The following is a 17,429-nucleotide window of genomic DNA, read 5'->3' on the forward strand; positions in this document are numbered from 1 at the left end:
CCAGAATATGCATTTACATTCTCTTTGGACATTGGGAATGTAGGGGGTTGATTATACACACATGATTAATATCAGCAGCCATTGTTCACTATTGGCGATAGAATGATAAGATAAATTGAGAAGACTCACAGCTTTCAAGTTGCATTATACACGTTTGAACATCCATGGGAAAGTTCTTCAGGTCCATGGGACAGGCAAGGCTCAGAGTTAACCTGAGAAGAAGCAAAAATATAATGTAGCATTCCGTACAAAGTTCAAATGAAATGTTAAACTCTCTTTGACTGGAACGATAAAATCTGAAACTAATGGGCAACTACAGGCGACGGTGGTGACAATTTGGGCTGTTGTAGGTTGTCGCCAGGTGAGGCAGGTTGTCGCCAGGTGAGGCAGGTTGTCGCCAGGTGAGGCAGGTTGTCGCCAGGTTGTCACCAGGTGAGGCAGGTTGTCGCCAGGTGAGGCAGGTTGTTGCCAGGTGAGGCAGGTTGTCGCCAGGTGAGGCAGGTTGTCGCCAGGTGAGGCAGGTTGTCCCCAGGTGAGGCAGGTTGTCACCAGGTGAGGCAGGTTGTCGCCAGGTGAGGCAGGTTGTCGCCAGGTGAGGAAGGTTGTCGCTGGTGCTGACTGCGGTGAATTACATTGTCCTAGCCACTGGCAGTCGCCTAAAAAATCATCGAAGTAGGACTGGCCCATAAATCTTCCCCGTCAGGTTGACGGAACCAAACAGGGCAACAGTGAATCACCTCCTAGATGAAGTACTTAGTGTCAGCGAACACAACACTTCACACAGGTGGCTGGTCGCTGGGACTGCCGCCACAACACTGAACAGTGGAAGTAGCGGTCGATGAGAATTACTCGTCTCCAGTAATTGGCTGGTTGGCTGGAGATAGTTTGGGCCATGAACTTGTGTGGACTGCCCATATCATCCTCCCTCTGCACTCCACTCATGATTAACTTGGGCCAGCTGGTCACACTGAGCACTGCCCTGTGACACCTCCCATCAATCCCTTCACAAATGAATGAATGAGTTCATTTCTGCAATCAACTATAATAATTTCCCATTGCATCATTAGGGTGGGGGGGGGGGGGGCGGTGAGAAGGGAAGCTAAGAACCTTTGCTTGCAAATTATAATCAATATTCTGCAGAATACCAGAGGCTGGGCATAGCTCTGTGGGCAGACACTTAGAGTAGCCACTCCCTGGGATAAGATCAGTCAGTGAAGCTGCATCTGCCCCTCCCCCGTGCCGTGGTACACACACAGATTCCACACGCTGATCCGTCACGGCTGGGCTCTGATCATTAATAAATGTGATGCCAGCTCTGGGAATGCGATGTGACTTGGGATTTAAATAGTTACTGAGGATTCTTTCAGCAAACAAGGACTGGGTGTAAGATGTCATCGGGAGGAACTGCAGATGCTGGTTTATACCAAAGATAGACACAAAATGCTGGAGTGACTCAACGTGTTTGAGGAAGTGTCCTCACCCAAAACGTCACCTATCCACATTCTCTAAGGATGCTGCCTGACCCGCTGAGTTACTCCAGCACTCTGTGAAACGTCACCTATCCATGTCCTCCACAGATGCTGCCTGACCCGCTGAGTTACTCCAGCACTCTGTGAAACGTCACCTATCCATGTTCTCCACAGATGCTGCCTGACCCGCTGAGTTACTCCAGCACTCTATGAAACGTCACCTATCCATGTTCTCCACAGATGCTGCCTGACCCGCTGAGTTACTCCAGCACTCTGTGACTGTCTTTGATAGTCTATGGGTTGGGCCAACCACTAGAGGCTAATTAGTTGAAAGCCAATCAGATGAGGTTGGGTGAGCAGGAACGTGAATCGTATCCATTTCTTCTGTCACTTGTGGACCTACAGGAACAGTCATGTATAAAAGACCTCCCGTGCTATAAAGTCAGCTCTTCACCTACCCTGACAGCTCGGGTCATGGGCGTCTGAGTGAAAATATCGTCCAATAAAACCAGTCAATGTTGTACTAAATGGCCTCCGCTGTTTCTGCCACTTGTGTATTTTGCCAGCCCAAGGTAGCAGGTAACGTATTCCATCAATTCCAGTTACTTGGTAATTAATGTCATAGATTATCTACTCATTCAACAGAGTTATGGTCAATGTTGTGCAGGTAATTCATGTTCCAATCTAAAGGCGGGTGTGGAGAGGGCAACTCGCCACAATGATTCTGCTGCAGGTTACATCAGCTAACGCTCTCAGCCCTCACTGCCGACAAGGAAGCATCTGCACCTCACTCACAGATCAGCATCTTTGTCTGAGATGCAAAGTGTTTAGTTTAGAGATACAACGCGGAAGCAGGCCCTTCGGCCCACCGAGTCCGTCCCCGCATATTTACACAGGGACAATTTTACATTTATAACAAGCCAATTAACCTATAATCCTGCACGTCTTTGGAGTGTGGGAGGAAAACGAAGATCTCGGAGAAAATCCACGCGGGTCACGGGGAGAACGTGCAAACTCCGCACGGACAGCACCCGTAGTCAGGATTGAACCCGGGACTCTGGCCCTGTGAGGCAACTGCTCTACCGCTGCACCACCGTGTTCTTAACAGGTTGGTTTCAATATTTGAAGGGCTAAAAACTTTATTCATTCACAGCTCATACTTCCCACATTGAATTTACATCTTAATCTTAAATGTCCACAGGGGACACCAGTCAACCTAGACTTTACGTTCAAGAGAGAACTGCTGATGTTGGTTAACTCAAAGGTAGACACACAATGCTGGAGTAACTCAGCGGTTGAGGCAGTATCTATGGAGAGAAGGAATTGGCGACGTTTCATGTCGAGACCCTTCTTCAGACTGATGTCGGGGGAGGGGGCGGGACAAAGAAAGAGGGTATGTGGAGACAATAGGACTAGTGGAAGAACTGGGGAGGGGGAGGGGATGGAGAGAGAAAGCAGGGGCTACCTGCAGTTAGAGAACCATTATCAAACCTCGACTTTGCAATGGACAATGTAAATGGACCCATAATACATGGGTTTACAAAGGACCCAGATGGTCTGTGTAGCAGGCAGCATGAATCACGCATGGAATAACCTCCAGTATTCTGGACCTGACATTGGCCATTGACTGAGTCAGAGACCCATCTTTATAATACAGCACTCACACAGCCAAAGGACACAAATAATTCCCATGGTGGTTAGTGCCAAAAATCACACATGAGCCAGATAGAAACATAGAAACATAGAAAATAGGTGCAGGAGTAGGCCATTCGGCCCTTCGAGCCTGCACCACCATTCAATATGATCATGGCTGATCATCCAACTCAGTATCCTGTACCTGCCTTCTCTCCATACCCCCTGATACCTTTACCACAAGGGCCACATCTAACTCCCTCTTAAATATAGCCAATGAACTGGCCTCAACTACCTTCTGTGTGGCAGAGAATTCCAGAGATTCACCACTCTCTGTGTGAAAAATGTTTTTCTCATTTCGGTCCAAAAAGATTTCCCCCTTATCCTTAATCTGTGACCCCTTGTTCTGGACTTCCCCAACATCGGGAACAATCTTGCTGCATCTAGCCTGTCCAACCCCTTAAGAATTTTGTAAGTTTCTATAAGATCCCCCCTCAATCTTCTAAATTCTAGTGGTACATCTGGTACATCCAGATACAGCCAGATGTGTATGGGGAAGCTCGATGAAACCCTGAACCTCCTTGGTTCCTGGTGCTAATCAGAGTTGTGTATGCGGTTCCAGGCTGATGGATATCTTGGAACTCCAGGTTCAAGAACAGCTTCTCCCCAATAACCATCGGGCTCTGACCCACCTTGTACAACATTAACCATAATCCACCTCAGCACCAAACCACTGTAGACTCTGGTAGACAAAAATGCTGGAGAAACTCAGCGGGTGCAGCAGCATCTATGGAGTGAAGGAAATAGGTAACGTTTCGGGCCGAAACCCGAAGGTTTCGAAACCCGAAGATGCTGCTGCACCTGCTCAGTTCCTACAGCATTTTTGTGTACCTCCGATTTTCCAGCATCTGCAGTTCCTTCTTAAAAACTGTAGACTCTGGATAAATCTGCACTACAACTTTGGTTTGTACTGTTATGCCCTGGTTACCTGGTAGCCTATTGTATTTTTGTTTATAGTATCTTTATTTGATATGTGTTACCTGATTATCTATGTTACCTGCTTACCTGATATCAGGTTGCCTGGCACAACTGATAGTTTATTGTATCATTGTTTATTGTATACATATGTGACATGTACCTGAAACGTTGCAGCAAGTAAGGACTTCATTGACCAGTCCAGATAACCATGACCATGAAAATCTCTTGACCATTAGACACCTGAAACATGAACATGGTTTCTCTTCTAGATGCTGCCTGACAGACTGAGTATTTTCGATTGTCTCTGCTACTATTTCCCATGCTTTGCTTGGCGACACTTGCCTGCATACAATACTCTCCCTACACTGAGTCCCATGTTCTGGCTGCTACTTTATGGTTAATCTCCTCACCCAGTTCCACATCACTGCTGCTTACCTGATACTGTAGAGGACGTTACCAGTTTTAAAAATTCGCAGCAATTTGTTGTCTGTCGTAATTTCGTGAAAATGAGCACCTTTTTCATTGGCAAAGAACAAATCTGGTTTCCAAATAGAATCCAACATGGAGGGATCGAGGTCCAGGGAGTTATCGGGAAACTCTCTGTAGGCCAATCGTGGGTCGTTCCATTGCTGCCGCAGGAAGATGTTTAACCGGTAATCCTGCAGAGAGAGAGAGAGAGAGAATCTGTTTACAGTGGGGCCCACGGTCACATGGCGGTGAGAATCTGTTTACAGTGGCGCCCACGGCAACATGGCGGTGAGAATCTGTTTACAGTGGGGCCCACGTTCACATGGCGGTGAGAATCTGTTTACAGTGGGGCCCACGGTCACATGACGGTGAGAATCTGTTTACAGTGGGGCCCACGGTCACATGACGGTGAGAATCTGTTTACAGTGGGGCCTAAGGTAATGTGACGGTGAGAATCTACCATTTAAAGTGGGGCCCACGGCAACATGGCGGTGAGAATCTACCAGCTAGCTTTGTTTAATTTATTTTTGTCACCTGTACCTTGGTATAGTAGGAACTTTTGTTGCATACCATCCAGTCAGCAGAAAGACTATACATGATTACAATCGAGCCGTCCACAGTGTACAGATACAGGATAAAGGACAAATGACAGACAACTGGTACGCAACAATCTCGGCGGCAATGAAACGATGACTGTATACAATATATATCCACTGCTTGTTGTATCCATGTATATGTGGTGGAATGGTGAAGAACAGAAGGCATCTTGATCATAGACAATACCATTGTGTGCAGACACTAATGACATGTAAATATATACGTGGAACATGGGTGTTTATTCTTGGAAGGCTGTGCGTTTTGGAATTGCCAGAGAAATTGTCTTTCGGTAGCAGAATATGTTTTTCAATCTTTTTCTATGGCTTTCTTCCCATTTTCATCCACTTTCCTCTTTAAATCATCTGAACTATGAGCCATGATCACTTCCCAGAGTTCAGAATTTGAAAGACATCTGGACATCTGGATGTGTATGAAGGGTTTAGACTGAGGGACATGGGCCAAATGTAAGATAATGGGACTGGCCCAGTATGCCAACTTAGTCAACATGGGCAAGGTGGGCCGAAGGGCCTGTTGCTGTGCTGTACAGTCTTTTCTTACTTTAGTTGAGTTTTAGAGATGCAACGTGGAACCAGGCCCTTCGGCCCACCGAGTCCACGCCGACCAGCGATCCCTGCACACTGACACTATCCTACACACACACTAGGGACAATTTACAATCTACAGAAGCCAATTGCCTTACAAACCTGCAAGTCTTTGGAGTGTGGGAGGAAACCGGAGATCTTGGAGAAAACCCTTGCAGGTTACGGGGAGAATGTGCAAACTCCAAACAGACAGAACCCTCGGAAAGTGCCTGGACCTGATGGTATACCCGGTCGTGTTCTAAAAACCTGTGTGGACCAACTGGCTGGAGTTTTTACGGACATTTTCAACCTTTCACTACTGAGGTCCCCACCTGCTTTAAAAGGGCATCAATTATTCCGGTGCCCAAGAAGAGTAAGGTGACGTGCCTCAATGACTATCGACCAGTGGCACTAACGCCTGTGGTGATGAAGTGCTTCGAGAGGTTGATCATGGCGAAAATCAACTCCTACCTCGACAAAAACCTGGACCCACTGCAGTTCGCTTACCGCCACAACAGATCAATGGTGGATGCGATCTCGCTGGCCCTCCACTCCGCTCTGGACCACGTGGACAACAAAAACTCATATGTCAGGCTGTTATTCATTGATTACAGCTCGGCATTTAATACTATCCCCTCCAAGCTGGTTACCAAACTTGCAGAACTGGATCTCTGTGCTACGCTCTGCAATTGGATCCTCGACTTCCTCATCCACAGACCACAGTCTGTTCGTATTGGTGGAAATGTGTCAGACTCGATAACAATCAGCACGGGAGCACCTCAAGGCTGCATGCTCAGCCCCCTGCTGTACTCACTCTATACTCATGATTGCGTAGCCGGTCATAGTGCGAACTCCATCATCAAGTTCGCTGACGACACCACTGTTGTGGGACGTATCACTGATGGGGATGAGTCAGAATATAGAAGAGAGATCGAGCAACTGTCCACATGGTGCCAGCACAATAACCTGGCCCTCAACACCAGCAAAACCAAGGAACTGATTGTGGACTTTGGAAGGAGTAGGATGGGGACCCACAGTCCCGTTTATATCAACTAATGGTTGAAAGGGTCAAGAGCTTCAAATTCCTGGGCGTGCATATCTCTGAAGATCTTTCCTGGTCCGAGAACACTGATGCAATTATCAAGAAAGCACATCAGCGCCTCTACTTCCTGAGAAGATTACGGAGAGTCGGCTTGTCAAGGAGGACTCTAACTTCTGCAGGTGCACAGTAGAGAGCATGCTGACCGGTTGCATCATGGCTTGGTTCGGCAACTTGAGCACCCTGGAGAGGAAAATACTACAAAAAGTAGTAAACACTGCCCAGTCCATCATCGGCTCTGACCTTCCTTCCATCGAGGGAATTTATCGCAGTCGCTGCCTCAAAAAGGCTGGCAGTATCATCAAAGACCCACACCATCCTGACCACACACTCATCTCCCTGCTACCTTCAGGTAGAAGGTACAGGAGCCTGAAGACTGCAACGACCAGGTTCAGGAATAGCTACTTCCCCACAGCCATCAGGCTATTAAACCTGGCTCGGACAAAACTCTGAACATTATAACCCATTATCTGTTATTTTTCACTTTATCAGTTTATTTATTCATGTGTTTTGTAGTCAATGCCTATTATGTTCTGTGTGCTGAAGCAAAGCAAGAGTTTCATTGTCCTATACAGGGACACATGACAATAAACTTGAACTTGAACCTGTGGTCAGGATCTAACCCGAGTCTCTGGTGCTGTGAGGCAGCAACTCTAACACTGCACCTCTGTGCCACCCTATAACTCTATCTCTAATTAGTTTATTCCAACCATTTCCTGTTTGGGTATTTCAATAACTCCTGTTCTTCTGTACTGATGGTCCATAGTTTTAAAGTTAACCTGGAAGAACTCTGCTGGTTTAGGTGTTCTACTGGTTCTACTGATGGAACCTGCTTGGGGTAATAAGCCATCCTCTGCAGATGGCAGTCTGGCTAAATGTAACCAAGTATCAGGTGGAACTCAATGCCTGATCATTACTACATGGTTCCAACACCACCTCTACCATTTCTATCTCCAAATGTAAATGAACTGGCAGAAGGTGAAGGAAAAGCAGCAGAAACAACCACGGTGACTTGGATTTAAACCTTTGAACAGTCCATGGCCCGAGGGCCGGCCTTAGGAGGTGTGGGGCCCAATTGGGAGCATTGGGTCCAATCGGCTTAAGGCCGGCCCTGCATAGTCCAATTTCTACTCGGGAGACATTAGCATCATTCCGTCATCAATGTATCAGTTTAAGACAACTTCACCACATTGCGAGATCACCTAATGCAAAATAGTCATAGAGTGATAAAGCACGGAAACAGGCCATTCGGCCCAACATGTCCATGCCCACCAAGTTGCCTAACTGAGTTTGTCTCATTTGTCTGCATTTGGTCCATGTTCCTATCAACCTTTCCGATCCATGAACCTGTCTAAATTATATGAATGCCATAATTGTACCACCTCTACCACTTCTCTGACAGCTTGTTCAATACATTCATCACCCTCTGTGTGGAAAGGTTGCCCTTCAGATCCCTTTGAAAGCTTTCCCCTCTCACCTTAAACCTCTGCCCTTTAGTTTTTGACTCCTACTACTGGAGAGGCACTGTGGCTATTCACCTTATCTATGTCACAAACTTCTTGAAGGTCTCTCATCAGTCTTCTATGTTCCAGGAATAAAGGACTCGGTCTCTCCTAACTCGAAGCACCCAGACCTGGTATACATCCTTGTCAATCTGGTTGGAACCATTTCCAGTTTGACGACATCCTTCCTATAGCAGTGCAACCAAAATTAATCAGTAACTAAATGTGGTCCTGTACAGCTGCAATATCACCATCCGGTCGACCTGTGTCTCCTTGTTCCGGGATCTGTGGACCTAATCCCTGGGTCTCTCTCTATTCTCCACCACTCCCCTGGGACCTTGCGTTGACCATGTCCGTCCTGCCCCCAAAGTACTTGTTCTCCCAGAATACAGCACCTCACATTTTCCTGAATTAAATGCAATCGCTTTTGACTTCTCATTTAACCGAGGTACAGAATGTGTTAGTTAAAATTTCATTCAAAATCTTATTTTTAATTACACTGGCAGTTCTGAGCAATTTTAATTAATGAAATATTATTGAAGTCTGGTCTTTGTGTTAATGTGGCACAAGGCAGTTTGCAGTTAAAATGTTTCATCACTCTGTTAGAAATAAATACTCAAGAATAAATAAATAAAGAGCTCTTAAAGATAGCGGACTCAAGGGATATGGGGAGAAGGCAGGAACAGGATACTGATTGTGGATGATCAGCCATGGGGAGAAGGGCTGAATGGCCTACTCCTGCACCTATTGTCTATTGTCTAAATACAATTATGGCTGTGGGATTTTTCCTACAATCCCATAAAAACGAGCCTAACTACTGAAAACAGAGTCAGCCGATGGTAACAAGGAACTGCAGATGCTGGTTTAAAAACACAAAGTACTGGAGTAACTCAATCCAAAGTAAAGCTGTCTGAAGAAGGTTCTCGACCTGAAACGTCATCTGTCCATTCCCTCCATAGATGCTGCCTCGCTCCTTGAGTTCCTCCAGCACTTTGTGTTTTGCTCAAGATTCCGGCATCTGCAGTTCCTTGTGTTGAGCAAAAGAGAGTTCCTCCCTGAAGCAAAACGTGAGCTGTTCCCAGTGGGACAATCACCCCTCGACATTCAGGAAGCATTTCACTGGTGTAGAATTACCACAGTTACTTCAAGCTTTTCACTGTACCTCAGTTTCTAGTATTTAGGATGATCAGCCATATTGATCATTCAGCTGGCTCGAAGGGCTGAATGGCCTACTCCTGCACCTATTGTCTGTGTTCTATGTTCTACATGTGACAATAACTAACTGAATAGTGTCACTCCCACACTCTGATCATTGATCTCACCAGTCAGAAAACTACAGTCCTTGTTCAACCAACAAGGAGATTAAACTAACTCTTGTTCCAACGGAGCAGGTGCTATTTATCTGCTGCACTCTCCCCCCCTGCATCTTCTCCCAGACCACTGTCCAGAATGCTGCAGCTTCCCAGCTGACTCCCCACACTACCTACACTGATGTTCAAGCCTTTTACATCTTCAACTCCTCTGTGGCCAACTGTATCGACAGATGGAGTGAAGAAGCAGCGGTGAGCAGGTTGGGATGACGTTGGTGATTCTGCCTCCATGCTCCAGGGCACAGGGTCTGACCATCACCCAGGGATGTGTTTATGCTCAGTGTGAGTGACCAGAGGTTTTCCTCCGCATGCCACAGACCCACTCCTCAGTCATTCCCCTCAGTGTAGGTTAACGGTGGAACAATTGAAGGGCAGTTGCACATCTGGAGGAGAACCAAGCAGATGGTAACAGTCAGACAGCTAATCAATAATTCTGAATATGTCTGAAGAAGGGTCTCGACCTGAAACGTCACCTATTCCTTCTCTCATAGATTCTGCCTGTCCCGCTGAGTTACTCCAGCATTTTGTGTCTATCTTCGGTGTAAATCACCATCTGCAGTTCCTTCCTAAACAGTTAATCAATAATTTCTGCAAACACTGTTGTTGACCCAACTGCACTTGTTAACTTTGTACAAGATTACAAAGTACAAATGATGAATATATTACATGAGGTGGGTGTGAGATATAGAACTTGCATTACAGCTTTGGCAGCTTGTCAGCAACTACCTGGAGTTGACAGCTATGATATCACCAGCGCTGCCTGCACCCAGCAAGGTATTTCTATTGACTAATTCACCGTCTAACAATCCCCGTTTGGTGCTAATGGCTTCACCTATTTAATATTCATCTTTACTGGCACATAAAACTTGCAGACTCATTTCCCTTTGAAAGCTGCATCCAAAAGCAAGCTTCAATTGGATGGGAGATTGTAAAACATCTAACCAAGGTCACACTGATGGGGAGATGTGAGATTTCTGCATCTTATATTCATCAAAAGCACCAACACCAGGCATGCCTCAAGAACATTTCGGCAGGGTACATGGATTGGAAAGGTTTAGAAGATTGGAATGGCAGATCATCCCCAATCAGTACCCCGTTCCTGCCTTCTCCCCATATCCCCTGACTCTGCTATCTTTAAGAGCCCTATCTAGCTCTCTCTTGAAAATATCCAGAGAACCTGCCTCCACCGCCCTCCGAGGCAGAGAATTCCACAGACTCACAACTCTCTGTGTGAAAAAGCTTTTCCTCATCTCCGTTCTAAATGGCTTACCCCTTATTCTTAAACTGTGGCCCCTCGTTCTGGATTCCCCCAACATCGGGAACATGCTTCCTGTCTCTAGCTTGTCCAAACCCTTAATAATCTTATATGTTTCAATAAGATACCCTCTCATCCTTCTAAATGTCAGTGTATACAAGCCCAGCCACTCCATTCTCTCAGCATATGACAGTCCCGCCATCCCGGGAATTAACCTTGTAAACCTACGCTGCACTCCCTCAATAGCAAGAATGTTGCCAGCGAGGCACATCATTGTACCTGTACCTCCAGTACCTCTACATTTCACAATAAACTTGTACTTGAAGATGAAGATCCCTTCAACCAGCTGTATGTGCCAGTCTGTCAGATGGAAATTGTAAAAAATATTTATATACTGTACTGATAAAACCATTTTTCATCTGGTTGTGACTATGAAGGCTTGTTAAATATGAATGCAGAGCTTCAGAGAGCTTTAATAAAACCTTGTATTGACTGCCTCATATATAATTTAACACGAGGGGAACATATTACATGTGTATAAAACTAATTTATAACCCCAAAACGCCAGGGTCCAGGGGCCATGAAGTGTTATGGATGTTCAGAAGGTTCAGGAAATATGTTAAAGCTATGACATCTTTGGATTGGGAGACTTGAAATTCATTCACAGCAAGTAGGCATTGCTGGCTGGAACAGCATTAACTGTCCATTCATTAACTGTAACTCACACCCATTACACCTGAGATCACCCTGCAACCCCAAAACTCCCAACACCCATCTGTGGCCCATTCAGCACCATCACATCCACTGAGGAAGGGTCCCGACCCGAAACGTCACCTATCCATGTTCTCCACAGATGCTGCCTGACCCGCTGAGTTACTCCAGCACTCTGTGCCTATCTTTGGTATAAACCAGCATCTGCAGTTCCTTGTTATTACGCACGGCACCATCCACCTTTACCAAGAGCCAGACAACACGACATTCGCTGGCAAAGACCAGTGTAAAGAACTTTCTTGCAATCTCACCCATGCCTCTTTCTCACCAGCCCCTTCATTTTACAATTCACAGGCCGTAGAAAATCTTAGGATTCCCTTGTGTATTTTCTGCCAATCTTCTATTTTAGTTTAGTTTAGAGATACAGCGCGGAAACAGGCCGTTCGGCCCAGCGAGTGCGTGCCGACCAGCGATCCCTGCACATTAACACTATCCTACACACGCTAGGGACAATTTACACTTATACCAAGTATACAAACCTAAGCCAATTAACCTACAAACCTGTCCGTCTTTGGAGTGTGGGAGAAAATTGCAGATCCTGGAGAAAACCCACGCAGGTCACGGGGAGAACGTGCAAACTCCGTACAGACAGTGCCCGTAGTCGGGATCGATCCCGGGTCTCTGGCGCTGTGAGACAGCAACTCTACCGCTGTGCCACCGTGCGGTGTTTGCTGATTCTCCTCAGCACCAGAGTGATACATTCTGGGTTAAGAATCTGCCCGCAGCAATCAGGTCTCTTTCTTTGCTCCAGTTGACTTCCTTATTTTGGATCTAAATAACATGGATTCTCCCTCCTTACTTCTTCATGCCTTGACTAGGTTTTTTTCTTGGAGGGCTGTGGACCTCGGACCTCTGCCACAACCAGCAGTCTATATCCTCAGAGCAGATCTGGTAGAGATGCTGCCTCACAGCGCTAGAAACCCACGTTCAATCCTGACCTCGGGTGCTGTCTGTGTGGAGTTTGCATGTTCTCCCTGTGACCACGTCAGTTTCCTCCGGGTGCTCCGGATTCTTCCTACATCCCAAAGACATCCTGGTTTATAGGTTAATTGCCCCTATGTGTAGGGAGTGGATGACAAAGTGGGATAATATGAAATGGGCGATCGATGGTCAGCATGGATTTGGTGGGCCGAAGGGCCTGTTTCATGCTGTATCTCTAAACATTATCAGGGTGGATGGGGAATGGGAACTGAGATACTATTAAATCAGTCATGACCTTGGTACTGGCCCAGCAGGCTGGAGGGGCTGAATGGCCTACCCTTGTTCCGAGCTCATGTGGTGATATGTACCTGTAGCTGAACCACCTGTGGTTTGGGGAATGGTCTATCTGACCCTGTGTCTCACAAGCATGATCTTTTATTACTGTGACACAGGCATGTGCAGTTTACATATAATTGACAGTTATTCTGTATAAATACAGTGTTATTAAAACAGGACTGAAGTCAGTCTGATTTCTAGTGAAGTCTGTATCATAGTGGGGTACCGCAAGGCTTAGTGCTGGAACCCCAACTATTTACAATATATATTAATGATTTGGACGAGGGAATTGAAGGCAATATCTCCAAGTTTGCGGATGACACAAAGCTGGGGGGCAGCGTTAGCTGTGAGGAGGATGCTAGGAGGCTGCAAGGTGACTTGGATAGGCTGGGTGAGTGGGCAAATGCATGGCAGATGCATTATAATGTGGATAAATGTGAGGTTATCCACTTTGGTGGCAAAAACAGGAAGTAGACTATTATTTGAATGGTGGCCGATTAGGAAAAGGGGAGATGCAACGAGACCTGGGTGTCATGGTACACCAGTCATTGAAAGTAGGCATGCAGGTGCAGCAGGCAGTGAAGAAAGCGAATGGTATGTTAGCATTCATAGCAAAAGGATTTGAGTATAGGAGCAGGGAGGTTCTACTGCAGTTGTACAGGGTCTTGGTGAGACCACACCTGGAGTATTGCATACAGTTTTGGTCTCCTAATCTGAGGAAATACATTCTTGCCATAGAGGGAGTACAGAGAAGGTTCACCAGACTATTCCTGGGATGTCAGGACTTTCATATGAAGAAAGACTGGATAGACTCGGCTTGTACTCGCTAGAATTTAGAAGATTGAGGGGGAATCTTATAGAAACTTACAAAATTCTTAAGGGGTTGGACAGGCTAGATGCAGGAAGATTGTTCCCGATGTTGGGGAAATCCAGAACAAGGGGTCACAGTTTAAGGATAAGGGGGAAATCTTTTAGGACCGAGATGAGGAAAACATTTTTCACACAGAGAATGATGAATCTGTGGAATTCTCTGCCACAGAAGGTAGTTGAGGCCAGTTCATTGGCTATATTTAAGAGGGAGTTAGATGTGGCCCTTGTGGCTTAAGGAAAGGTATGGAGAGAAGACAGTTACAGGATACTGAGTTGGATGATCAGCCATGATCATATTGAATGGTGGTGAAGGGCCGAATGGCCTATTCCTGCACCTATTTTCTATGTTTCTATGTTTCTATAGAGAGTTCTATAGAGCAGTACATAACTCTGCGCTAATATCTGCTAAATGTCATAATTGTATCGGCATCTATAGCTTTCTCTGGCAGCTCGTTCCAGATACGGACTTCCCCGAGTGCAAATGTTGCCCCTGAGGTCCCTCTTCACTCTCTCTCCTCTCCCTTTAAGCCTGTGCCCTCCAGTTTTAGAATCCTCTATTCTGGAAAAAGACTGAGTGTTCACTATATCCACGCCCCTCATGATGTATTAACATATGGATAGAGTTGAGAGGTAGGGGTGGAATCGACAGTCGCAGAGTAGAGATGGCACAGACTAGGGACATAACATTAAGGTCAGCGGGTCAAAGTTAAAAGGAGATGTGCGGGGCATTTTTATACAGAGTGGGGGGTCTCTGGAACATGTAGGTGGAGCAGATGAGGCACTTTAGAGGCTTCTGGATGGGCTCAGGAATATGTTGGGAATGGAGGCATGTGGATCATATCCAGGCATATAAGGGTCAGTCATGGCATCATGTTCGGCATAGACATTATGGGCCGAAGGGCCTGTTCCTGTGCTGTACTGTTCCATGTCCTATGATCGGAAGGGTTTGGAGGGCTATGGGCCAAATGCAGGCAAATGGGACTAGCCCAATATGCCAACTTGGACAGCATTGTCAAGATGGGCAGAAGGGCCTGTTTCTGTGTTGTACAGCTCGATGACTGACAGTGGCTATTTGATGCTGGGAAACGATTTTTTTGATCAGATTGGAACCTCAACTTCCTCTAAATCATAGATCTGGAAGGTTGAAGGAAATATTTGTCGTGTTTTGATTGAGTGGGCTCTGAGTTTAGCATGGGGATTGGTTCATGCAGTGTCCCACCCCCACCTCTCTTCCAGCTTTCTCCCCACCCCCACTACAATCAGCATGAGGAAGGGCCCTGCCCTGAAATGTAACCTATCCATGTTCTCCACAGATGCTGCCTGACCCACTGAGTTATGGTGCAGCAGCATCTATGGAGCTAAGGAAATAGGCAACGTTTCGGGCCGAAACCCTTCTGGAAATAGGCAACGTTTCGGGCCGAAATCCTTCTGGAAATAGGCAACGTTTCGGGCCGAAACCCTTACGGGTTTTGGCCCGAAACGTTGCCTATTTCCTTAGCTCCATAGATGCTGCCTGACCCGCTGAGTTACTCCAGCACTCTGTGAAACGTCACCTATCCATGTTCTCCACAGATGCTGCCTGACCCGCTGAGTTACTCCAGCACTCTGTGAAACGTCACCTATCCATGTTCTCCACAGATGCTGCCTGACCCGCTGAGTTACTCCAGCACTCTGTGTCGTTACCTGGTACATATTTCAGGATTAGTCAGGCAACCTGAAGCCAAACTGTTAATAGAATTGACGCAAGGTTATTGACTTTCATTCCACATTTGTTGGCTAAATGCCATCATCCAAACGATACAGAAACAACTTAATTAATGAGCTGGAAACCTTGAAGATTTTCTCGGTGATTGAGGACGTACAAAGCCCAGAGGACCCGTCTCTGCGCTCGCTCCCCGCAGTGCGCTCTGCTCCAGGCAGTTTTAGGAACAAGAAGTTTGAGCAGAGATATCCAGCTGCCAACATTGCCCTCGTGCACATAATTTCCTGTTACACACAAAGATCAAAAGCCGTGCATATTCATCTAATCGCACAACGGGATTAACCAGATGAAAAGCAGAGCATTCTGCAGCAGCAGCGCCTGACCCAGAAACTGCAGGCACGAGTCAGCACGGCACATACACATGGAGACAGACGGCTGTCCCAGTTCCTACAGATCAGCGTCTGAAGTCTGAAGAAGGGTCTCGACCCGAAACATCACCCATTCCTTCTCTCCAGAGATGCTGCCTGTCCCGCTGAGTTACTCCAGCACTTTGTGTCTATCTTCAGTGTAAACCAGCATCTGCAGTTCATTCTACAGAGAATGGTGAATCTGTGGAATTCTCTGCCACAGAAGGTAGTTGAGGCCAGTTCATTGGCTATATTTAAGAGGGAGTTAGATGTGGCCCTTGTGGCTAAAGGGATCAGGGGGTATGGAGAGAAGGCAGGTACAGGATACTGAGTTGGATGATCAGCCATGATCATATTGAATGGCGGTGCAGGCTCGAAGGGCCGAATGGCCTACTCCTGCACCTATTGTCTATGTTTCTATGTTTCTACACTGTACAGCATCCACCCTCAGCTAGTGTATAGAATGGATTCTCCACACGGACAGCTCCTCAACTTGCTCCGCTTCTGAGCTGGGGAGGTGGGTCTGACCCACCTGGGGTTTGCGTCCTGGAGGTCGGCTGTGGGAGGCTCCCACACCCGGGGAACAAAGGTGGAGGAAGCGAGGAGAGGAGAGGGACGTGGGGTCACCGGTCGATCCACACGACCAAGGAAGGCGACGGCTGGAGGCCCGGCAGCAGCCTGGGACTCGCCTGGATCGGGCACCGCTCATAACAGCTGGAGCACGGACTGGACATGGAATATGGATCCACAACATGGAGCCTCTTGTGTGCCGGGACCTGTGGACTATGTATGTACATCGAGGATGTGCTTGGCTAGGGCAATACTCTACTGGAAGATAAGTATATCAGATGTGACAATAAATCACTATTGACCATTGGATCAGTTGAGCTGGTTGAGTGGAGTGGCCAGAAGCCAATACAATAGACAATAGGTGCAGGAATAGGCCATTCGGCCCTTCGAGCCAGCACCTGCTAAAAAATCTCCACGGGAGAATCTTCTAACCAAACTCTGCACAGTCTGAAGAAAGGTTCAGACCTGAATGTAGGTGTGATGAAGGGTTCGGACCCAAAACATGTCCTATTCTGTTTCTCCAGAGAAGCTGAGTGATTCCAGCACGTTGTGTCTATCAGCTGTATATCTTTCTCTGGTCTGCAGTTGTCCCCAGCTCTTGATCATGAACCAAGCGCTTGCAACAAACAGCAATGATCTGTCATCCCCGTTGTTGATCGAGGGGCAACAAGGATGGGTGAAGGGCAAGGAGCATGCTGGGATTCTGCGATTCCCCCCCCTCCCCCCATCTAGCGTTTACACTTCTCCAGTCTGCTGCAGCTACACCAATGCAGCAGAAACGGAGGCTTCGACATCTGCACCTTCCCTCTGGCCTCTTGCTGTGAGGAGGGGGAGGGGGGGGGGGGGGGTGGGCTGTGGTTACACTGCCATCCACTGCCATCCACCATGAAAGCATTTCACC

General features: G+C 46.9%; 1 protein-coding gene across 2 annotated transcripts in view; it reads right to left on the reverse strand.

Moving 5' to 3' along the window:
* LOC116978213 (glycine receptor subunit alpha-1) overlaps positions 1-17,429 on the reverse strand; it is a 74,017-nt gene that overhangs the window by 19,837 nt on the left and 36,751 nt on the right. For both annotated transcript variants that reach the window (XM_033029195.1, XM_033029196.1), the window contains exons 4-5: positions 4,515-4,738; positions 130-212 (exon numbers count right to left, since the gene is read on the reverse strand). In XM_033029195.1, the coding sequence (XP_032885086.1) occupies positions 130-212; positions 4,515-4,738 (307 nt within the window). The remainder of the gene's footprint in view (positions 1-129; positions 213-4,514; positions 4,739-17,429) is intronic.

The sequence above is a fragment of the Amblyraja radiata genome, chromosome 11 (assembly GCF_010909765.2).
Source record: "Amblyraja radiata isolate CabotCenter1 chromosome 11, sAmbRad1.1.pri, whole genome shotgun sequence".
NCBI classification, from domain to species: domain Eukaryota; kingdom Metazoa; phylum Chordata; class Chondrichthyes; order Rajiformes; family Rajidae; genus Amblyraja; species Amblyraja radiata.